Genomic DNA, 26274 nt, shown 5'->3' on the forward strand with positions numbered 1-26274 from the left:
CAAGTGGGATTTATCCCAAAGATACCAGGATGGCTCAATATCTGCAAATCAATGTGATACGCCACATTAACCAATTGAAGAATAAGAATCATATGATCATCTCAATAGATGCAGAAAAAGTTTTTGACAAATTCAATATCCATTTATGCTAAAAACTATCCAGAAAGTGAGTATACACAGAACATACCTCAGCATAACAAAGACCATATATAACAAGCCCACAGCTAATATCACACTCAATGATCAAAAGCTAAAAGTATTGCTTTTGAGATCAGCAATAAGACAAGGATGCCCACTATCACCACTTCTATCTAACATAGAATTGAAAATCCTAGCCACATCTATCATAAAAGGAAAAGAAATAAAAGGAATCCAAATTACAAAGGAAGAAATAGAACTGTCATTGTTTGTAGATAACATGATACCATAAACAGGAAATGCTAAAAAACAACACCAAGAACCTACTAGAACTCATAGATTTCAGTAAAGTTGGAGGTACAAAATTAATACACAGAAATCTGTTACATTTCTATGGACTAACAACAAACTATCTGAAGGAAAAAATAAGAAAACAACCCCATTTACAATCACATCAAAGAGAATAAAAGGAAAAATTGTAAGAAGAAAAAAAATCTCTACTTGAAAAACTATAAGTCACTAATGAAAGAAATGGAAACCAACCAAAAAAAAGATAAAAAGATACACTATGTTCATGGACTCAAAAATTAATGTTAAAATGACCATACTACCTAAGGCAATCTACAGATTCATTGTATTCCTATCAAAATACCAATGGCACTTTCCACCATACTATAACATAATTAATGCACAACAAAAGAGAAATGAAATACAATGGAAAGAAGACCGCCTCTTTCATAAATGGCATGGGGAACACTGGACAGCTACATGTTAAAGAATCAAACTGGATTACTCACTCACACCATGCACAAAAATAAATTCAAAATGGATTACAGATTTAAGGGTCTGAAAGAAATAGGCAAGGGAGACTAAGAGGTACAAACTTCCAGTGGCAAATAAATGAGTCACAGGATGAAATGTACAATGTGGAGAATAAATGCTAAGTAGCTTCAGTTGTGTCTGACTCTTTGCAACCCTATGGACTATAGCCCACCAGGCTCCTCTATCCATGGGATTCTCCAGGCAAGAAAACTGGATTTCCTCCTCCAATGGATCTTTATAACCTAGGGATCAAACCTGCATCTCTTATGTCTCCTACACCAGCAGGCAGTTCTTTACCACTAGCACAACATGGAAAGATAATATAGTCAATACCCATGTAATATCTTTGTGTGGTGACATGTTGTAACTAGACTTATCACAGTCATCATTTTGAAAGGTTTATAAATATAAAATCACTGGTGTGTGAAAGGAACTAACATCATGTTTTAGGTCATTTATACTTCAAAAATAAACTCTTAAAAAAGAGATCAGATTTATGGTTATGAAATTGTGTCCACTGGAAAAGGGAATGGCAAACCACTTCAGAATTCTTGCCTTGAGAACCCCAAGAACAGTATGAAAAGACAATGATAGGATACTGAAAGAGGAACTCCCCAGGTCAGCAGGTGCCCAATATGCTACTGGAGATCAGTGGAGAAATAACTCCAGAAAGAATGAAGGGATGGAGCCAAAGCAAAAACAATACCCAGTTGTGGATATGACTGGTGATAGAAGCAAGGTGCAATGCTGTAAAGAGCAATATTGCATAGGAACCTGGAATGTCAGGTCCATGAATCAAGGAAAATTGGAAGTGGTCAAACAGGAGATGGCAAGAGTGAACGTCGAAATTCTAGAAATCAGCAAACTAATATGGACTGGAATGGGTGAATTTAACTCAGATGACCATTATATGTACTACTGTGGGCAGGAATCCCTTAGAAGAAATGGAGTAGCCATCATGGTCAACAAGAGTCCGAAATGCAACACTTGGATGCAATCTCAAAAACGACAGAATGATCTCTGTTCGTTTCCAAGGCAAACCATTCAATATCACAGTAATCCAAGTCTATGCCCCTACCAGTAACGCTGGAGAAGCTGAAGTTGAACGGTTCTATGAAGACCTATGGGACCTTTTAGAACTAACATGCCCAAAAGATGTCCTTTTCATTATAGGGGACTGGAATGCAAAAGTAGGAAGTCAAGAAACACCTGGAGTAACAGGCAAATTTGGCCTTGGAATATGGAATGAAGCAGGGCAAAGGCTAATAGAGTTCTGCCAAGAGAACGCACTGGTCATAGCAAACACCCTCTTCCAACAACACAAGAGAAGACTCTACACATGGATATCACCAGATGGTCAACACCAAAATCAGATTGATTCTATTCTTTACAGCCAAAGATGGAGAAGCTCTATACAGTCAACAAAAACAAGACCAGGAGCTGACTGTGGCTCAGCTCATGAACTCCTTATTGCCAAATTCAGACTTAAATTGAAGAAAGTAGGGAAAACCACTAGACCATTCAGAAATGACCTAAATCAAATCCCTTATGATTATACAGTGGAAGTGACAAATAGATTTAAGGGACAATGTCTGATAGAGCGCCTGAAGAATTATGGACAGAGGTTCGTGACATTGTACAGGAGACAGGGATCAAGACCATTCCCATGGAAAACAAATGCAAAAAAGCAAAATGGCTGTATGAGGAGGCCTAAAAATAGCTGTGAAAAGAAGTGAAAAGCAATGGAGAAAAGGAAAGATATAAGCATCTAAATGCAGAGTTCCAAAGAATAGCAAGGAGAGATAAGAAAGCCTTCCTCAACGATCAATGCAAAGAAATAGAGGACAACAACAGAATGGAAAAGACTAGAGATCTCTTCAACAAAATTAGAGATAACAAGGGAACATTTCATGCAAAGATGGGCTGAATACAGGACAGAAATGGTATGGACCTAAAAGAAGCAGAAGATATTAAGAAGAGGTGGCAGGAATACACAGAAGAACTATACAAAAAAGATCTTCATGACCCAGATAATCACGATGGTGTGATCACTGACCTAGAGCCAGACATCCTGGAATGTGAAGTCAAGTGGGCCTTAGAAAGCATCACTACGAACAAAGCTAGTGGAGGTGACGGAATCCCAGTTGAGCTATTTCAAATCCTAAAAGACAATGCTGTGAAAATGCTGCACTCAGTATGCCAGAAAATTTGGAAAACAGCACTGGCCACAGGACTGGAAAAGATCAGTTTTCATTCCAATCCCAAAGAAAGTGAAAGTGAAGTCACTCAGTCGTGTCCGACTCTTTGCTACCCCATGGACCGAAGCCTGGAGGCTCCTCCATCCATGGAATTCTCCAGGCAAGACTACTGCAGTGCATTGCCATTTTCTTCTCCAGGGGATCTTCCCAACACAGAGATTGAACCCAGGTCTCCCACATTGCAGGCAGACGCTTTTAACCTCTGAGCCACCAGGGAAGACCTAGAATCCCAAAGAAAGGCAATGCCAAAGAATGCTCAAACTACCACACAATTGCACTCATCTCACACGCTAGTAAAGTACTGCTCAAAATTCTCCAACCAGGCTTCAGCAATATGTGAACAGTGAACTTCCAGATGTTCAAGCTGGTTTTAGAAAAGGCAGAGGAACCAGAGATCAAACTGCCAACATCCGCTGGATCATAGAAAAAGTAAGAGAGTTCCAGAAAAACATCTATTTCTGCTTTATTGACTATGCCAAAGCCTTTGTGTGGATCACACTAAACTGTGGAAAATTCTTCAAGAGATGGGAATACCAGACCACCTGACCTGCCTCTTAAGAAACCTATATGCAGGTCAGGAAGCAACAGTTAGAACTGGACATGGAACAACAGACTGGTTCCAAATGGGAAAAGGAGTACGTCAAGGCTGTATATTGTCAGCCTGCTTATATAACTTATATGCAGAGTACATCATGAGAAACACTGGACTGGAGGAAGCACAAGCTGGAATCAAGATTGCCGGGAGGAGGCGGTCCTAAGATGGTGGAGGAATAGGACGGGGAGACCACTTTCTCCCCCACAAATTCATCAAAAGAACATTTAAACACTGAGTAAATTCCACAAAATAACTTCTGAATGCCAGCATAGGACATCAGGCACCCAGAAAAGCAGCCCATTGTCTTTGAAAAGAGAGAGAAGAAATCCAGCTCCACCCATCAGAACACCAACACAAGCTTCCCTAACCAGGAAACCTTGACAAGCCACTGTACAACCCCAACCACAGTGAGGAAACTCTACAATAAAGAGAACTCCACAAACTGCCAGAATTCAGAAAGGACGCCCCAAACTCAGCAATATACACAAGATGAAGAGACAGAGGAATACCCAGCAGGTAAAGGAAGAGATAGAGAATCTATCTGATAAAGAATTCCAAATAATGATAGTGAAAATGATCCAAAATCTTGAAATCAAAATGGAATCACAGATAAATAGCCTGGGGACAAGGATTGAGAAGATGCAAGAAAGGTTTAACAAGGACCTACAAAAAATAAAAAAGAATCAATATATAATGAATAATGCAGTAAATGAGATCAAAAACACTCTGCAGGCAACAAATAGTAGAATAACAGAGGCAGAAGATAGGATTAGTGAATTAGAAGATAGAATGGGAGAAATAAATGAATCAGAGAGGAAAAAAGAAAAACGAATTAAAAGAAATGAGGACAATCTCAGAGACCTCCAGGACAATGTTAAACGCCCCAACATTCGAATCATAGGAGTCCCAGAAGAAGAAGACAAAAAGAAAGACCATGAGAAAATACTTGAGGAGATAATAGTTGAAAACTTTCCTAAAATGGGGAAGGAAATAATCACCCAAGTCCAAGAAACCCAGAGAGTCCCAAACAGGATAAACCAAAGGCAAAACACCCCAAGACATATATTAATCAAATTAACAAAGATCAAACACAAAGAACAAATATTAAAAGCAGCAAGGGAAAAACAACAAATAACACACAAGGGGATTCCCATAAGGATAACAGCTGATTTTTCAATAGAAACTCTTCAGGTTAGGAGGGAATGGCAAGACATACTTAAAGTGATGAAAGAAAATAACCTACAGCCCAGATTATTGTACCCAGCAAGGATCTCATTCAAATATGAAGGAGAAATCAAAAACTTGACAGACAAGCAAAAGCTGAGAGAATTCAGCACCACCAAACCAGCTCTCCAACAAATGCTAAAGGATATTCTCTAGACAGGAGACACAAAAACGGTGTATAAGCTCAAACCCAAAATAATAAAGTAAATGGCAACGGGATCATACTTATCAATAATTACCTTAAACGTAAATGGGTTGAATGCCCCAACCAAAAGACAAAGACTGGCTGAATGGATACAAAAATAAGACCCCTATATATGTTGTCTACAAGAGACCCACCTCAAAACAGGGGACACATATAGACTGAAAGTGAAGGGCTGGATAAAGATATTCCATGCAAAGAGATAAAAAGAAAGCAGGAGTAGCAATACTCATATCAGATAAAATAGACTTTAAAACAAAGGCTGTGAAAAGAGACAAAGGAGGACACTACATAATGATCAAAGGATCAATCCAAGAAGAAGATATAACAATTATAAATATATATGCACCCAACATAGGAGCACCACAATATGTAAGACAAATGCTAACAAGTATGAAAGGGGAAATTAACAATAACACAATAATAGTGGGAGACTTTAATACCCCACTCACACCTATGGACAGATCAACTAAACAGAAAATTAACAAAGAAACACAAACTTTAAATGCTACAATAGACCAGTTAGACCTAATTGATATCTATAGGACATTTCACCCCAAAACAATGAATTTCATCTTTTTCTCAAGCGCAAACGAAATCTTATCCAGGATAGATCATATCCTGGGCCATAAATCAAGCCTTGGTAAATTCAAAAAAATAGAAATCATTCCAAGCATCTTTTCTGACCACAATGCAGTAAGATTAGATCTCAATTACAGGAGAAAAATATCAAAAATTCCAACATATGGAGGATGAACAACACACTGCTGAATAACCAACAAATCACAGAAGAAATCAAAAAAGAAATCAAAATATGTATAAAAACTAATGAAAATGAAAACACAACAACCCAAAACCTATGGGACACTGTAAAAGCAGTGCTAAGGGGAAAGTTCATAGCAATACAGGCATACCTCAAGAAACAAGAAAATAGTCAAACAAACAACCTAACTCTACACCTAAAGCAACTAGAAAAGGAAGAAATGAAGAACCCCAGGGTTAGTAGAAGGAAAGAAATCTTAAAAATTAGGGCAGAAATAAATGCAAAAGAAACAAAGGAGACCATAGCCAAAATCAACAAAACCAAAAACTAGTTCTTTGAAAGGATAAATAAAATTGACAAACCACTAGCCAGACTCATCAAGAAACAAAGGGAGAAAAATCAAATCAATAAAATTAGAAATGAAAATGGAGAGATCACAACAGACAACACAGAAATACAAAGGATCATAAGAGACTATTATCAACAATGATATGCCAATAAAATGGACAACGTGGAAGAAATGGACAAATTCTTAGAAAAGTACAACTTTCCAAAACTGGACCAGGAAGAAATAGAAAATCTTAACAGACCCATCACAAGCACAGAAATTGAAACTGTAATCAGAAATCCTCCAGCAAATAAAAGCCCAGGTCCAGACGGCTTCACAGCTGAATTCTACCAAAAATTTAGAGAAGAGCTGACACCTATCCTACTCAAACTCTTACAGAAAATTGCAGAGGAAGGTAAACTTCCAAACTCATTCTATGAGGCCACCATCACCCTAATACCAAAACCTGACAAACATGCCAAAAAAAAGAAAACTACAGGCCAATATCACTGATGAACATAGATGCAAAAATCCTAAACAAAATTCTAGCAATCAGAATCCAACAACACATTAAAAAGATCATACACCATGACCAAGTGGGCTTTATCCCAGGGATGCAAGAATTCTTCAATATCTGCAAATCAATCAATGTAATACACCACATTAACAAATAGAAAAATAAAAGGCATATGATTATCTCAATAGATGCAGAGAAAGCCTTTGATAAAATTCAACATCCATTTATGATTAAACTCTCCAGAAAGCAGGAATAGAAGGAACATACCTCAACATAATAAAAGCTATATATGACAAACCCACAGCAAACATTATCCTCAATGGTGACAAACTGAAAGCATTTCCCCTAAAAAGTCAGGAACAAGACAAGGGTGCCCACTCTCACCACTACTATTCAACATAGCTTTGGAAGTTTTGGCCACAGCAATCAGAGCAAAAAAAGAAATAAAATGAATCCAAATTGGAGAAGAAGAAGTAAAACTCTCACTGTTTGCAGATGACATGATCCTCTACATAGAAAACCCTAAAGACTCCACCAGAAAATTACTAGAGCTAATCAGTGAATATAGTAAAGTTGCAGGATATAAAATCAACACACAGAAATCCCTTGCATTCCTATACACTAATAATGAGAAAAGAGAAAGAGAAATTAAGGAAACAATTCCATTCACCATTGCAACAAAAAGAATAAAATACTTAGGAATATATCTACCTAAAGAAACTAAAGACCTATATATAGAAAACTATAAAACACTGATGAAAGAAATCAAAGAGGACACTAATAGATGGAGAAATATACCATGTTGATGGATCGGAAGAATCAATATAGTGAAAATGAGTATACTACCCAAAGCAATCTACAGATTCAATGCAATCCCTATCAAGCTACCAACGGTATTCTTCACAGAGCTAGAACAAATAATTTCACAATTTGTATGGAAATACAAAAAAACTCAAATAGCCAAAGCAATCTTCAGAAAGAAGAATGGAACTGGAGGAATCAACCTGCCTGACTTCAGGCTCTACTACAAAGCCACAGTCATAAAGACAGTATGGTACTGGCACAAAGACAGAAATATAGATCAATGGAACAAAATAGAAAGCCCAGAGATAAACCCACGCACCTATGGACACCTTATCTTTGACAAAGGAGGCAAGAATATACAATGGAGAAAAGACAATCTCTTTAACAAGTGGTGCTGGGAAAACTGGTCAACCACTTGTAAAAGAATGAAACTAGAACACTTTCTAACATCATACACAAAAATAAACTCAAAATGGAGTAAAGATCTAAACAAAAGACCAGAAACTATAAAACTCTTAGAGAACACAGGCAAAACACTCTCCGACATACATCACAGCAGGATCCTCTATGACTCACCTCCCAGAATACTGGAAATAAAAGAAAAATAAACAAATGGGACCTAATTAAAATTAAAAGCTTCTGCATAACAAAAGAAACTATAAGCAAGGTGAAAAGACAGCCTTCAGAAGGGGAGAAAATAAGAGCAAATGAAGCAACTGACAAACAACTAATCTCAAAAATATACAAGCAAATCCTGCAGCTCAATTCCAGAAAAATAAACGACCCAATCAAAAATGGGCCAAAGAATTAAATAGACATTTCTCCAAAGAAGACATACAGATGGCTAACAAACACAAGAAAAGATGCTCAATATCACTCATTATCAGAGAAATGCACATCAAAACCACAATGAGGTACCATTTCACGCCAGTCAGAATGGCTGTGATCCAAAAGTCTACAAGCAATAAATGCTGGAGAGGATGTGGAGAAAAGGGAACCCTCTTACACTATTGGTGGGAATGCAAACTGGTACAGCCACTATAGAGAACAGTATGGAGATTCCTTAAAAAACTGGAAATAGAACTGCCATATGACCCAGCAAGCCCACTGCTGGGCATACACACCGAGGAAACCAGAATTGAAAGAGACACGTGTACTCCAGTGTTCATCGCAGCACTGTTTATAATAGCCAGGACTTGGAAGCAACCTAGATGTCCATCAGCAGAAGAATGGATAAGAAAGCTGTGGTACATATACACAATGGAGTGTTACTCAGCCATTAAAAAGAATACATTTGAATTAGTTCTAATGAAGTGGATGAAACTGTAGCCTATTATACAGAGTGAAGTAACCCAGAAAGAAAAACACCAATACAGTATACTAAAGCAAATATATGGAATTTAGAAAGATGGTAATGATAACCCTGTATGCAACACAGCAAAAGAGACACAGATGTATAGAACAGTCTTTTGGACTCTGTGGGAGAGAGAGAGGGTGGGATGATTTGGGAGAATGGCATTGAAACATGTATAATATCATATATGAAACAAATTGCCAGTCCAGGTTCGATGCATGATACTGGATGCTTGGGGCTGGTGCACTGAGATGACCCAGAGGGATGGTATGGGGAGGGAAGAGGAAGAGGGATTCAGGATGGGGAACACGTGTACACCTGTGGCAGATTCATGTTGATGTATGGCAGAACCAATACAATATTGTAAAGTAATTAACCTCCAATTAAAATAAACAAATTCATATAAAAAAATTGCCAGGAGAAATATCAATCACCTCAGATATGCAGATGACACCACCCTTATGGCAGAAAGTGAAGAGGAACTAAAAAGCCTCTTGATGAAAGTCAAAGTGGAGAGTGAAAAAGTTGGCTTAAAGCTCAACATTCAGAAGACAAAGATCATGGCATCTGGTCCCATCACTTCATGGGAAATAGATGGTGTAACAGTGGAAACAGTGTCAGACTTTATTTTTGGGGCTCCAAAGTCACTGCAGATGGTGACTGCAGCTATGAAATTAAAAGATGCTTACTCCTTGGAAGAAAAGTTATGACCAACCTAGATAGCTTATTGAAAAGCAGAGACATTACTTTGCCAACAAAGGTCCATCTAGTCAAGGCTATGGTTTTTCCAGTTGTCATGTATGGATGCGAGAGGTGGATTGTGAAGAAAGCTGAGCGCCAAAGAATTGATGCTTTTGAACTGTGGTGTTGGAGAAGACTCTTGAGAGTCCCTTGGACTGCAAGAAGATCCAACCAGTCCATTCTAAAGGAGATCAGCCCTGGGATTTCTTTGGAAGGAATGATGCTGAAGCTGAAACTCCAGTACTTTGGCCACCTCTTTCGAAGAGTTGACTCATTGGAAAAGACTGTGATGCTGGGAGGGATTGGGGGCAGGAGGAGAAGGGGACAACAGAGGATGAGATGGCTGGATGGCATCACTGACTTGATGGACGTGAGTCTGAGTGAACTCTGGGACATGGTGATGGACAGGGAGGCCTGGTATGCTGCGATTCATGGGGTCACAAAGAGTCGGACATGACTGAGAGACTGAAATGAACTGAACTGAAGTGGGGGATACAAGAGGGGATGATAGGTTGGATGAAGCTGTCAAAAGGTACAAACTTTCAGTTACAAAATAAATAGTACTAGGGATGTAATATACAATATAATTAAAACTGCTATATCTTATATATGTGAGCTGTTAAGAGAATAAATCTTGAGATTTTTCATCACAAGGAAAATGTTTTTTATATCTCTTTAATCTGTATTTGTCTGAGATGATAGATGTAAATGTATTCTGATGTATGTAAGTCAAATCATTATTTTGTACCCCTGAAACTTATATATTGTTGTGTGACAAATCTCAAGAAAACTGGAATAAAAATAAAGCACAATTCAATTTTTAAAATATAATTTATATACACAGGGTAATTTCAGAGTCATTTCCCCCTTACCCCTATAACCCAGGAGTCTGCCTTGGGGAAAAAGAGAAATAAGGATGGGATTCAGGTGAAATGGGTGGCAATAGCTAGGCTGAGGCAGTGTCTGATGGAAGGGTGACGGTGAAGAAGGGAAGTAAAGAAGGAAAATGATAGAAGGCAAGATAAAAGGGATTCATTCAGCTGGATGATGTACGTGTGTGTAAGGTAGTAAGAATCATGTGTGTGCTTGTGCACATGTGTGTGCACTTGCTCCAAGGACAGACTTTAGAGTAACAGTTTCAATGTAATCAGACTACATCCAAAAAAAATAAATTCAAAAGAATAATAAAGCTGGAGAAATCACACTACCCAAATCTAAGACTCACTATAAAAAGCTACAGTAAGCCAAACACTAGTGAATGGCTAAACCATAAAAATCAATGAAACAGAAATAGCCCCAGAATAGACCTGCACATATATAGTCAATTTTTTTAATAAACATGCAAAAGAAACTCAACACAAAAAGGAGAGTCTTGGGAATTCCCTGGAAGTCTAGTGGTTAGCACTCCATACTGCCAAGAACGTGGGTTCAATCCCTGGTTGGGAAAATAAGATCCCACAAGCTGCTTGGTATGACAAAAATAAACAAACAGTAAATACATACACAAACAAAAAGAAGAGTCTTTTCAACAAATGGTATTATAACTCTACATCAATCTAAAGTGTTTAAATCTTAAATATCTCTCAAAACCATCCATTTATTCCTCACTACCACCACCATCTCCCAGCCTAAGTTCTCTTCTCTGAATCCTATGTCTGTCTGTCTATTTATAACTGTTCTAACTTAATATATTCTGTTCTCTGTACTGCAAACCAAATGAGCCTTTCAAAATGCAAATCTGACCAAGCCATTCTCTGCTTAAATTCTTTACAGCTTCTCATTACAATTAGAATAAATAAAAATTCTGCTGATATGATTTAAAACGCCATAAATTACTAGGCTCCTACACCTCTCTAGCCTCATTTTGCACCACACTCTTCCTTTCATTCCATGTTGTATCCACTGTACTCCTTCCTATCAAAGGATCTTTGTATATAAAATTTCTCCATACCTGATAAATACTTCTTGTCCTTCTCTGGATTTCAATTCAATCTTTACTTTTTCAAAAAAGCCTCTCCTAAATTCTTGAAATAGTTTGTGCTCAGTCACTCAGTCATGTCCAACTCTTTGTGAAGCTATCAGGCTTTTCTGTCCATGGGATTTTCCAAGCAAGAATACTGGAATGGGTTGCCATTTCCTCCTCCAGGGCATCTTCTGGACTCAAGATTGAATTCACGTGTCCTGTGCCCTCCTGCACTGGCAGACAGATTCTTTACCAGAGAGTCACTTGGGAAGCCCCTAAATTGTTCATATCTAATTACACTGTGAACTAACCCTTTATTGTCCTTGACACCATTGTATTATTACCTTTGAATGACTGTTTGAATTTAAGTGTGATTATTTCATGATCACAGCCTTGTCTTGGTGAAGGGACTTCCATAACTCAAAGGAGCTATGAGCCATGCTGTGCAGGGTGACCCAAAACATATGGGCCACAGTAAAGAGTTCTGACAAAAAAGTCATCCCCTGAGGAGAGAAATGTCAACCAGCTCCAGTGTTTTTGCCTAGAAAACCCCATGGACAGTATGAAAACGCAAAAAGATACTACACAAGAAGATAAGCCCTTCCCCCTCAGATCAGAAGATGTCCAATGTGCTACTGGGTTAGAGCAGAGGGCAATTACTAATAGCTCCAGAAAGAATGAAGTGGCTGGGCCAAAGTGGAAATGACATTCACCTATGGACGTGTCTGGTGATGAAAGTAAAGTCCAATAGTGTAAAGAGCAGTATTGCATCATATCCTAGAATGTTAGGCCCATGAATTAGTGTAAATTGGATGTGGTCAAGCAGATGGCAAGAGTGAACATCAACACCATAGGAATCAGTAAACTAAAATAGAAAGAAAGGGAGAATTTAATTCAGATGACCATTATATCTACTACTGTGGGCAACAATCCATTAGAAGAAATGGAGTAGACCTTATAGTCAACAAAAGAGTATGAAATGCAGTATTTGGATACAATCTCAAAAATGACAGAATGATCTGTTTGTTTTCAAGGCAAACCATTCAACATCAGAGTAATTCAAGTCTATACCCCAACCACTGATGCCAAAGAAACTGAAGTTGATCAGTTCTATGAAGACCTACAAATCCTTCTAGAACTGACACCCAAAAAAGATATCCTTTTCATCACAGGGGGCTGGAATGCAGAAGTAGGACGTCGAGAGATACCTGGAGTAACAGGCAAGTTTGGCCTTGGAGTACAAAATGAAGCAGGGCAAAGGCTAACAGAATTTTGCCAAGAGAACGCACTGGTCATAGCAAACACCCTCTTCCAAAAATGCAAGAGACAACTCTACACATGGACATCACCAGATAGTCAACACCAAATTCAGACTGATTATAATTCTTTGCAGCCAAAGATGGAGAAACTCCATACAGTCAACAAAAACAAGATTAGGAGCTCAGTCAGGTCCAACTCTTTGCAATCCCATGGACTGTAGCCCACTAGACTCCTCCATCCATGGGGATTCTCCAGGCAAGAATACTGGAGTAGGTTGCCATTTCCTTCTCCAAGGGATCTTCCCCACCCAGGAACTGAACCTTGGTCTCCTGCATTGCACGCAGATTCTTTACCAATTGAGCCACCAGGGGAGCCCCAAACTATGTCTATAGCTGCTCAAATAGAACAAAGCCCTAAACCAAACCTTGTCCATGTGAGAATGTAAAAGTATTTGTAAAATGCTTACAAAGTGTCATTCACTTGTGCTAAGTACTGAGGTTACAGGGCAACCAAGACATGGGTGCTGAGCTCTTATTGGAGCATTCCACTGTTTTATCTGCTGACCACCTACTATGTACCATCTACTGTACTACGTAAAGAAGACTCTAAAGGGCAAATAAAGCTGTAAATAATTATACCAAAATAAATTTCATTTGTGGTAAGTGCTATAAAAGGAAAAATTCAGACTGCTATACTCATTGAAATACTCATTGGAAGGACTGATGGTGAAGCTGAAGCTCCAACACTTTGGCCACCTGATTCAAAGAGCTAACTCATTGGAAAAGACTCATGCTGGGAAAGATTGAAAGCAGAAAGAGATGAGGAATATAGAGGATGAGATGGTTGGATGGCATCACTAATTCAATGGATATGAACTTGGGCAAACTCCAGGAGGTGGTAAGGGACAGGGAAGCCTGGCATGCTGTAGTCCTTGGGGTTGCGAAGAGTCGGGGACAACTTGGCAACTAAACAACAACATGGAGATCTAAACTAGTTAAGAATGTCAAGAAAGATTTCTAAAAAATTAATATTTAAGCTGACACTTGAAGTATAAGTTTATATTATCAAATTTGAAAGAAATGCAAATATTATTTGCAAAAATAATGAAAGCAATTTGCTGAAGAAAGGATAAGCATTTGGAAACAGTGCTTCCCAAGAGATAGAAGAATTAGGAGTTGCAAAATCAGGTACAGATGTGACAGGTTAAACCCAAAATCAAGTATGTGTAATCATAAACAATATTGTCTTCTGTAAGCAAAGGTGGCTAACTACAGCCTCCAAGACAAAGTCAGCCCACAATCTTCTTTCGCAGGCCCTTGAATTAAGAATCTTTCCTCGAATCGCCAGTCCAGTTCAATGCATGATACAGGATGCTCAGGGCTGGTGTACTGGGATGACCCAGAGGGATGATACGGGGAGGGAGGTGGGAGGGGGCTTCAGGAAGGGGAACACGTGTACACCCGTGGCAGATTCATGTCAATGTATGGCAAAATCAATACACTATTGTAAAGTAATTAGCCTCCAATTAAAATAAATTAATTAAATTTTAAAAATTAAAAAAAGAATGTTTCCTATGTTTTTATAAGATTGTTAAAAATGAAGAAAAAAAGGAGGGGAAGGAGAAAATTAACATTCTCTATATAGCCACAAAGCCTAAAAGATTTACTATCTAGTCCTTTACAAAAAGTTTACCAACCCATGATCTACACATTATAATCAATTAAACCACAATGAAGCCCTTATCCTAAGAAATTCATTAAATAAATATGATTCTACCTGAACACTAAACATAGGTACTGAATATATATCATATATATCTTTCTCAAAATTGCAGCTTTGTGTCTCAAAGGTAACAAAGGCATACCAAATTTACAATCAGCTACAGAATATACACATTTGATCTCACTTAAAGGTACTATCAACACACTCTTAAATAATATAAATACTTTCACCAAGACAGTTATCAAAATGTACTATAAAAATTGATAGAGATAGAAATGTGGCTTTGCTAAAACCAAATATAATTTTAGAAAATATTTTAGCTGAAAAAGCTACCATAAAACTCTATAAGAGTCTAAGTCATTGGATTTAATACTATTTTGAAAAATAACTGCTACATAGAAATAAGAGAACCTATATACTTACCAAGATTTTTTTCAATTCTTCAAGTTCTACTTCTTTGTTATTTTTAAGCTTGGTCATCTCTTCTAAAAAAAAAAAAAAGGCAAAAGAATTTAAATGTGTTAACAGTAGATTTAAAAAATAGCAAAGGAGAGACAAGAAGTACGAATAGCACTTGAAAAGGAAAAACCAAAAGAGATGAATTAATACAATTCAGTCAGTTCACTTTGGTCACTCAGTTGTGTCCCCAAGAACTGCAGCACTCCAGGCTTCCCTGTGCATCACCAACTCCCAGAGCTTACTCGAACTCATGTCTATTGGGTCGGCATGCTCTGTTGTTCCCTTCTCCTGCCTTCAATCTTTCCTAGCACCAGGGTCTTTTCCAATTAGTCAGTTCTTCACATCAGGTGGCCAAAGTATTGGAGTTTCAGCTTCAGCATCAGTCCTTCCAATGAATATTCAGGACTGATTTCCTTTAGGGACTGACTGGTTGGATCTCCCTGCAGTCCAAGGAACTCTCAAGATTCTTCTCCAACACCACAGTTCAAAAGCATCAATTAATTAAATAATACAGTTGGAGCACACTAAAGCATAGAGGAAGTGCAAATGGATCAGATGCAAAATAATAATGGACATATATTAGTAGTACCATTTCCATAAAATTACTTCCACAACTGCTGAGTCACTTCAGTCGTGTCCAACTCTGTGAGACCCCATGGACTGCAGCCTACCTGGCTCCTGCACCCATGGGATTTTCCAGGCAAGAGTACTGGAGTGGGTTGCCATTGCCTTTTCCTAATTTCACAACTAAATGAGCCCAAAGTTCATTAAACAAACTAAGCAATGGATCTATATAAAATGAAGTCACAAAGCCCGTGCCTGTACCTTCAACTCACTATTATCTAAACATGTGGCCTTTCAATGAAATTTAAAAGCAGAATTAATTCACTTTTCTCAAGCTAACTCTGACCACTGTTCTGGATCTCAACATTTCCATCTCCTGTGAGACTTCAGTTGCTATATTACCAACATATACTGACTCTGTAGCAGAATCTTCAGTTTCCCCATATCCTATCTAAATACCTATTTGAATACAAAATAAAAAAGTATGATTGACGTTTGTCTTTTTCATACTATTGTTAAATTTCTTGTTTCGTTTTGTAGCCAAATTCCCATTTGTTATCTATCTACATTTCTTTCTTAATCCCATGCAAAAGTAAAGCTCACCTTTATTAATAAATTATGATCTCAAAGATCACGAACACCCATTTTGTGGTGAAATTCTCAGTCCTTATCATTGTGGAGCTTTCAGCATTTGACACTCTTAGCCACTCTTTACTTGTCTCCCTTCAATTTTCAAGACCTGGCAGTCTTAAGATTTTCTGTTTCCTTAACTCTTACTCTTGTTTTCTTTACCAACACCCTTCCTTCTTGTCACCCTAAATAATAACAATTCAGAATGCTTTTCCCTTTATATTTCCATGAATTCAGCATTAAGGTAATGAATTAAAAAGTCTTCCCAGTTCAAACCCCCTGTTTTTTCTTTCTTACATTTTAAAAAATATCTATAAAGTTCCCAAATGATGTCTTGCTGTTGCTAAGTCGCTTCAGTTGTGTCCGACTCTGTGTGACCCCATAGACAGAAGCCTACTATACTAGGCACCTCCGTCCCTGGGATTCTCCAGGCAAGAACACTGGAGTGGGTTGCCATTTCCTTCTCCAATGCATGAAAGTGAAAAGTGAAAGTGAAGTTGCTTAGTCGTGTCCGACTCTCCGCGACCCCATGGACTGCAGCCTACTAGTTGTCACTTAAAATTTTATTATACCTGAAACACTGTCCTTTCTCACTCTGAAGAGTTATTAATTACTGGAGACATAACAGATTGACTGAAAATTTCCCAGACTCTGTACATTAAAAACAAACAAGGAACTTGTAATAACTGCCCAAAGTCTCTAAGAAAAATCAACAAAATATGAAATGCCAATATAGAGTCTAAAAGAAAAACCTGTCATATGCAAAACTTATTTAACCACAAAGATTCATTTTAGGTAAAATAGTTAATTTTTTAAAACTCAATGATTGTGGACTAAGCATGTGTCCACTCACTTCCAATCCCATAAATTATATATATAGTGCTCACTTCAGCGGCACCTATACCAAAATTAGAATGACATAGGAAAGGTTAGCATGGCTAAGGAGTAAGGATGATATGCAAATTTGTGAAGCGCTCCATATTTTTTTATGTGGCAAACTGGATGGGAGGGGGATTAGGGGAGAATGGATACATGTATATATATTGCTGAAACCCTTCGCTATTCACCTGAAACTATCATAGTATTGTTAATCAGCTATGTGAAAGTCCCTCAGTCGTGTCCGACTCCTTGCGACCCTATGGACTATACAGTCCATGGAATCCTTCAGGCCAGAATACTGGAGTGAGCATACTGGAGTGGGTAGCCTGTCCCTTCTCCAGGGGATCATCCTAACCCAGGGATCGAAACCAGGTCTCCTGTATTGTAAGAGGATGCTTTAACAGCTGAGACACAAGGGAAGTCTAAGAATACTGGAGTGGGTAGCCTAGCCCTTCTCCAGGGGACCTTCCAAAACCAGGGACTGAACCAGGGTCTCCTGCATTGCCGGCAGATTCAATATTGCATTGAACTGCCTGCACTGTAGGCGGATTCAACATATAAAGTGCAAAAGAAAATCAGTTCAGTTCAACACTCAGTCGTGTCCGACTCTGCGACCCCATGAATCACAGCACGCAAGGCCTCCCTGTCCATCACCAACACCCAGAGTTCACTCAAACTCATGTCCATCGAGTCAGTGATGCCATCCAGCCATCTCATCCTCTGTCGTCCCCTTCTCCTCCTGCCCCCAATCCCTCCCAGCATCAGAGTCTTTTCCAATGAGTCAACTCTTCGCATGAGGTCGCCAAAGTACTGGAGTTTCAGCTTTAGCATCATTCCTTCCAAAGAACACCCAGGGCTGATCTCCTTCAGAATGGACTGGTTGGATCTCCTTGCAGTCCAAGGGACTCTCAAGAGTCTTCTCCAACACCACAGTTCAAAAGCATCAATTCTTCAGCACCCAGCCTTCTTCACAGTCCAACTATCACATCCATACATGACCACTGGAAAAACCATAGCCTTGACTAGACGGACCTTTGTTGGCAGAGTAATGTCTCTGCTTTTGAATATGCTATCTAGGTTGGTCATAACTTTCCTTCCAACGAGTAAGCATCTTTTAATTTCATGGCTGCAGTCACCATCTTGCAGTGATATTGAAGCCCCCCAAAATAAAGTCTGACACTGTTTTCACTGTTTCCCCATCTATTTCCCATGAAGTGATGGGACCAGATGCCATGATCTTTGTCTTCTGAATGTTGAGCTTTAAGCCAACTTTTTCACTCTCCTCTTTCACTTTCATCAAGAGGCTTTTTAGTTCCTCTTCACTTTCTGCCATAAGGGTGGTATCATCTGCATATCTGAGATTACTGATATTTCTCCCAGCAATCTTGATTCCAGCTTGTGCTTCTTCCAGCCTAGTGTTTCTCATGATGTACTCTGCATATAAGTTAAATAAGCAGGCTGACAATATATACAGCCTTGACGTACTCCTTTTCCTATTTGGAACCAGTCCGTTGTTCCATGTCCAGTTCTAACTGTTGCTTCCTGACCTGCATATAGGTCTCTCAAGAGGCAGGTCAGGTGGTCTGGTATTCCCAATTCTTGAAGAATTTTCCACAGGTTACTGTGATCCACACAGTCAAAAGCTTTGGCATAGTCAATAAAGCAGAAATAGATGTTTTTCTGGAACTCTCTTGCTTTTTCTATGATCCAGCGGATGTTGGCAATTTGATCTCTGGTTCCTCTGCCTTTTCTAAAACCAGCTTGAACATCTGGAAGTTCACGGTTCACGTATTGCTGAGGCCTGGCTTGGAGAATTTTGAGCATTACTTTACCAGCGTGAGATGAGTGCAACTGTGTGGTAGTTTGAGCATTCTTTGGCATTGCCTTTCTTTGGGATTGGAATGAAAACTAACCTTTTCCAGTCCAGTGGTCACTGCTGAGTTTTCCAAATTTGCTGGCATATTGAGTGCAGCATTTTCACAGCATCATCTTTCAGGATTTGAAATAGCTCAACTGGAATTCCATCACCTCCACTAGCTTTGTTCATAGTGATGCTTTCTAAGGCCCACTTGACTTCACATTCCAGGATGTCTGGCTCTAGGTCAGTGATCACACCACCATGATTATCTGGGTCATGAAGATCTTTTTTGTATAGTTCTTCTGTGTATTCTTGCCACCTCTTCTTAATATCTTCTGCTTCTGTTAGGTCCATACCATTTCTGTCCTTTATCAAGCCCATCTTCACATAAAATGTTCCCTTGGTATCTCTAATTTTCTTGAAGAGATCTCTAGTCTTTCCCATTCTGTTGTTGTCCTCTATTTCTTTGCATTGATCTCTGAGGAAGGCTTTCTTATCTCTCCTTGCCATTCTTTGGAACTCTGCATTCAGATGCTTATATCTTTCCTTTTCTCCTTTGCTTTTCACTTCTCTTCTTTTTACAGCTATTTGTAAGGCCTCCCCAGACAGCCATTTTGCTTTTTTGCATTTCTTTTCTATGGGGATGGTCTTGATCCCTGTCTCCTGTACAATGTCACGAACCTCCGTCCATAATTCATCAGGCACTCTATCTATCAGATCTAGGCCCTTAAACCTATTTCTCACTTTCACTGTATAATCACAAGGGATTTGATTTAGGTCATACCTGAATGGTCTAGTGGTTTTCCCTACTTTCTTCAATTTAAGTCTGAATTTGGCAATAAGGAGTTCATGAGCTGAGCCACAGTCAGCTCCTGGTCTTGTTTTTGTTGACTGTATAGAGCTTCTCCATCTTTGGCTGTAAAGAATAGAATCAATCTGATTTTGGTGTTGACCATCTGGTGACATCCATGTGTAGAGTCTTCTCTTGTGTTGTTGGAATAGGGTGTTTGCTATGACCAGTGCGTTCTCTTGGCAGAACTCTATTAGCCTTTGCCCTGCTTCATTCCATATTCCAAGGCCAAATTTGCCTGTTACTCCAGGTGTTTCTTGACTTCCTACTTTTGCATTCCAGTCCCCTATAATGAAAAGGACATCTTTTGGGCATGTTAGTTCTAAAAGGTCCCATAGGTCTTCATAGAACCGTTCAACTTCAGCTTCTCCAGCGTTACTGGTTGGGGCATAGACTTGGATTACTGTGATACTGAATGGTTTGCCTTGGAAACGAACAGAGATCATTCTGTCGTTTTTGAGATTGCATCCAAGTACTGCATTTCAGACTCTTTTTTTGACCATGATGGCTACTCCATTTCTTCTAAGGGATTCCTGCCTGCAGTAGTAGTTATAATGGTTTCCAATGGAGAATTGGAAACATATATAAACATCTTTTTTCCCAGTTTGGGTAAAAACAATTATTTTTGTAAATTAAAATAAATCCTGGTGAGTTAAATGGGTAAGTTAAATTCACCCATTCCAGTCCATTTTAGTTCGCTGATTCCTAGAATATTGACGTTCACTCTTGCCATCTCCTGTTTGACCACTTCCAATTTGCCTTGATTCATGGACCTGACATTCCAGGTTCCTATGCAATACTGCTCTTTACAGCATCGGACCTTGCTTCTATCACCAGTCACATCCACATCTGGGTATTGTTTTTGCTTTGGCTCCATCCCTTCATTCTTTCTCGAGTTATTTCTCCATTGATCAAGAAAATATATATATATATATATATATATATATATATAAATTAACAATACTAGGAAGTCTAATATTAACAAAGTCAAATGTTGAAGAATCTTGGGGAGTGAAGGGGGATAACCCATATTAATTCCATCAGGCTATGTGAACAACTATACCAGGTATCCACATACCCAGCCACACAGTCTACCTCAGGTTAAATCAAGCATTCTGGGAATTAGAGCCAAAGGGACATGATACTACGCCTAATAGCTCGTAAACTCTAAGCAACATAAGCGTTTCCTATAACCAAAGTGCTAGTCACTCAGTCATCTCCAACTCTTTGCAACTCCATGAACTATAGCCCACCAGGCTCGTCTGTCCATGGAATTCTCCAGGCAAGAATACTGGAGTTGGTAGCCATTCCCTTCTCCAGAGGATCTTCCCAGCTCAGGGATCAAACCTGGGTCTCCTGCATTGCAGGCAGATTCTTTACCATTTGAGCCACCAGGAAGCCCCCTCTATAACCAGAAGACAAGTTATTTAATACAAAGCCCACCCTTCCTTACAGAACCTCCCATCTCTTTCCACAATCAAAAGAATCAGACTGTAACAAACACGTGAGTAAACACGGATTCTCAAACACTTAGATGAGTAATCAAGAATCAACAATTAGTGAAGAAAAGCAAAACCATGAAAGAAAGGCACCAAATATATTCAAAGTTAATAATAAAGATTATAGAAAGTTATAGAGATTTCTAGAAAAACAATTGCCAATCCATGATTTATTTTAATTTACAAAAATAATTGTTTTTACCCAAACTGGGAAAAAAGATGTTTATATATGTTTCCAATTCTCCACAATTGTAGATATGAAGCTTTGTAAATATGAAATATAGGGTTTTTAGAATTAGCTAATTAAATGGTCATAAATTCACAAAACAACTACAAATTTCTCACTTTTAGCCATGAAAATTGAATATTAACAATACCATGTGATAAAACAGGGGCACAGTTTCCTGTAAATAGTTCATAATCCAACATGACTACTCAATGAAACTTCAAAATTCAATTAAAATGTAATAGACATTTCCCACTAAGAATTATTAAGATCCCTGGATCCTAAAATAAGAAAAAAACTACAAAAATATCTCTTAGGCTCCTTACAATTCTTGATACTTATGAGCTGCATAATGAATCTGAATAAGTCTTAAGATTTAAATTTCTCTTTCAAAAATCAAATTAATAGTTATCAAATAATCACTATTGGTAAATGACAGAGGAGAAACTATATTTTATTCTGAAATAATGTTGATGGTTTTAAAATTGGCTAATATTATCAGGTACATATGTTATTCTCTAAAACTTACCCAGTTCACTTGATTTCTTCTGAAGTTTCATGGTAAGTATTTTCAATTCATCTTCACTTTTTTCCAATCTTGTAAAACATATTAGTTCAATGTAAAATGTAAAATCAATGTAAAATATTTTTTTAGTCATAATTCATCTAGTAATTAAAACTGGTGCAATTTAGCAATGACATAGTTTATTATGATTCATTCATTCAATTATTACACATTTCTTGACAATCTACTTTGGCTGGATACTGTAACATATCAAAATAAGATATTACTAATATACATACACAGTTGTATATTAATTCAATCTACGTAAAACCTCACAGCTTATCATCATGATTTATCTCTTAGCTATTGATGATAATCAAATTAACACATCCTAGAACTTTGAAGGAGATTGAGTATATAACTACTATTGTACTGAATTCTGCCTTAGGAACAATATAAATATGAGAATTATACAATTCACTTAACTCCTCTAGTTTTCCATTTCCTCATCTATAAGACAAATGACATATAAGGTCACTTAAAAGTTGAAAATCTGAAAATCACCTGGATAGGTCAATCAAGAATACACAAGAGTAAATGGGCCAGAAAATCTAGCTCTTCTTCCCTCACCATACATAAGCAGTAGAGAAGAAACTCTGCTGGGCCTAGGTCAAGACTTCATAGAGAAGCTTGTTCTTTCATCCTTCAGACTAATGGGTCAAAGATAACTATGTAGGCCTCATAACACAACTTTGTATAAACATTTCCTTAATACAAAGTAGCAAAAAACAGATGAGGTTTTCAACTCAAGTTTTAGAAAAACAATTTAAATGAAATACAAATCAATATTTTATATATATCTAACTATATTCATTTTCATTTAAAATGTCTGAGTACCTACTTTGGACCAGGCTAGTTGCTAAATTTATATATCAGAATGAAAGTTACAGACCCCAGTAAGATAATCAACAATCTAGGAAGTTATTTTTATATAATAACCCACTCTTTAACTAAATATGTCATATCACTGCATCAGTCCTTATGAGCTTATCTATATTAACTCTATGAAAAGCATGCACAGGAACTATCCTAGAGAATACCTTCTCTCTTTTCCTAGGATACCTGCTTACCCAATACAAACTCTTTAAATGTGTTCCCACTTTATATACAAAAACATACTTGGTTACAGTTATTATAGGAATTACAAGTCAGTTGATAATGAATAGAAAATGGCACTGAATATTAGAAGTAAATTGTTTTTTATTCAGCTAAATAAGCAGTGACTTTACCTTTGCTGTTCTGTTGTCAATAATTTTTTCAAGTTGCAGATAGTAGTTTTAAGTTCAGTAACCATAGATGAATGGGCAGCTTTAGCTTTATTAAATTCTTCCATTTGAGCTTCTTTTTCTCCAGTGAGTTGATATATATTTTTGGTTGCTATCTGCAAATCTTCCTCTAAAGCCATTTGAGTGTTCTAAATGAAATAAAATACAAACAAAAGCTATGAACCAAGAGCTTAAGAAGAAAAAAAAAGCTGAATTCATCTGCTTTCTATAATTTGCTGCCTCTCACCCCTTACCCCCACCCTACTACCCCTCTGACCCCGGTCTCTCCTTACCGTCTCACCCTCTTCTACTCCACACTGACCAATCTGGAGTGCCCCACCCACTACTCATTTCAATTCACCATTGCTCCAGAGCCCATTTATAGTCCTAGACTATCCATGGAGTCTTCCTAACCAATCCAGCCCATAGTGTTCTTTCAATTCTTAGATATATTGTAGAATTTTTGCCTGAATCATGTTGATACCTAGCATAGTCTTGCATTTTAGTTATACTTTTGATGTGTTTTATCAAATGTCTTTATACTACAAGCATTTAGAGATTCTATATTCTCTATTTGAAGCTTCAAGGCCTCGTACATAGTATTAGCATTCAATAAGTATTTGTTGACTGATTGATGGTATGAGAGTTAGAAATTAATCAGTTTTTAAATCATACCACACTTCTTTGCAAAGACATTTTAATATCTTCTAGTTCTGATGTCAGATGATCCTGCTTCTCATTTGATTCTTTTAAGTTTTCATTCTGTAATTCTAAAAGAGAAAGTTGTAAATAGATATTTACTTAATAGAAAATACAAACCAAGAAAACAAATTATTTGTAACAATTATTTTTTCATACATTACATACTCCAAAATGAGGGAGAATTATGCAAATATAGATTCACTAATATTGGTCATCATCAACTTTTGTTGACCATCAAAATTGTTATTGCCCAAGCACTCAAAGGTGAACATATAGGGGTTTTAGTGCTACATTTTTTAGTAATAGCTAACCATTGGAAGCACTTCCCTGGTGGCTCAGACAGTAAAGAATCTGCTTAAAATGCAGGAGATCCGAGTTCAATCCCTAGGTCGGGAAGATCCCCTGGAAAAGGGAATGGCTACCACTCTAGTATTCTTGCCTGAAGAAATGCATGGACGGAGGAGCCTGGTGGGCTACAGTCCATGGAGTCACAAAGAGTAGGACATGACTGAGTGATTATCACTCACTCACTCACTCACCCATGTATTAGGAAACAACCTTAATATTCAAAGAGAGACAAATTAGACTATGGTGATACAATGATATACCATGTAGCCACTGTAAATGATGATGTAGCTGTTTATTTATTACTAATTTGGACATCCATAAAATATAGAATAAAAAGAGCAAGTTAAAAACAGCATTTATGTAAATAGTACATGTGAAAGAACACACAAAAAGTTCAAAAGCAATTTATCTCCTAATGGTGAAATTGTTCATGATTTTATCATTTACTATTCTGATTTTATATTTTTCTAAATTATTACATTTACTTATTTATATACTATGAAAAAAATCAAATAACTTCACTTGATAGCTAGTATTTACTAAATCCTAAGTGTCAGGTGCTATTTTTATGCTTTATCTGTGTGCATTCACTTCTAAATCTCATAAAAACACAAACAGTAAGAAACTCATGCTCATCCCTGGGTTCAAATTATTCTATTTCCTTTTACTAGCTACCTACACATGGGCACACTTAACCAACTGCTCCCTACCTTTCCCACATGGAAAATGACAGGTAATGATATTTCAAGGAGTTCCTATTAGGATTACACAAGATAATGCAACTTAAAACATTTAATCACAGTGTCTAGCATATAGTAAAATGTTAAATACTATTATGATGATGGGATGATGATATGATGTATACAGAAAGTGGAACTACTTGGCAGGCAGGCAAATAATCAAAAATAAGTGCTGATGAGTACTCATGAGCAATTCTGGGAATAAATACAGAGGTGGTACCTAAGCCTAATAAGACCAATAAGTGTTAGAAGTAAGGGGAGACAGACATAGGAGAGGGAAAGTTCAAGGAAGGCTTGCAGAAAGTGACAGCTGAGTTAAAACATTTGAAAGCCAGTAACAATTAACAAGAGTAACAGGAGCTGAGGGAGGAAAAGAAAATCACAAGAGATACAAAAGAGCATATACAAAGTCAAAAAACAGAGAGATAGGATAAACATTCTGAAGTCTAGAAATGTATCTCAACAGCATGAAACAAAGCACAAGAAAGAAATCATAATATCTGCTATACTAGATATGATTGGAAAAATAATGATAAAGTCATAATAGGATTCACACAACTTGCTCAGAAGTATTTGCTTTCTAAGTCATGAAAAACAATAAAGGATGTCAAGCAACAGAATAATGTTTCAGACATATTTTTAAAAAATTCCAATCTCAAAATCTGTGTAGAAATGAAGGGGTTAGTGCTCCAATTCTAGGAAAAGAATATCTGGAGAGAGGGAAATGATAACTAAAGACTATCTATTACAATACTATTTATAATGGTCTATTAATAAGTGTCTCCTCTGAGAAATCATAATCACAAACTAGTAGTTAGGCATGTGTGGGAACAGAATATATGCTGCTTAAAAATACTAAAAATCTCTAAGCCAAAACTTAATTTGAAGTTCCCCTAAGTTCCCCCAGAATCCTGGAAGCTATAAAAGTAAATTTTCTCTGTAAAAATATACCTCTAATTCAGCCCTTAAAGAATTTCGACAGATGAAATTATAGGACT

At 37.5% G+C, this 26274-nt stretch overlaps 1 protein-coding gene and 1 non-coding gene across 8 annotated transcripts in view; one reads left to right on the forward strand and one right to left on the reverse strand.

The window, feature by feature from the left end:
• The window catches only part of SYCP1 (synaptonemal complex protein 1), a 145736-nt gene that overhangs the window by 81706 nt on the left and 37756 nt on the right, over positions 1-26274 (reverse strand). For all 7 annotated transcript variants that reach the window (XM_061410348.1, XM_061410344.1, XM_061410316.1 and 4 more), the window contains 4 exons: positions 24162-24256; positions 23451-23635; positions 22186-22253; positions 15115-15176 (listed from right to left, as the gene is read on the reverse strand). In XM_061410348.1, coding sequence (XP_061266332.1) covers positions 15115-15176; positions 22186-22253; positions 23451-23635; positions 24162-24256 — 410 coding nt within the window. The remainder of the gene's footprint in view (positions 1-15114; positions 15177-22185; positions 22254-23450; positions 23636-24161; positions 24257-26274) is intronic.
• On the forward strand, positions 17224-17330 carry LOC133245426 (U6 spliceosomal RNA). Its single transcript, XR_009735688.1, has one exon. It is a non-coding gene; the product is annotated as a U6 spliceosomal RNA (small nuclear RNA).

This window comes from Bos javanicus, chromosome 3, assembly GCF_032452875.1.
Source record: "Bos javanicus breed banteng chromosome 3, ARS-OSU_banteng_1.0, whole genome shotgun sequence".
In the NCBI taxonomy this organism is placed as follows: domain Eukaryota; kingdom Metazoa; phylum Chordata; class Mammalia; order Artiodactyla; family Bovidae; genus Bos; species Bos javanicus.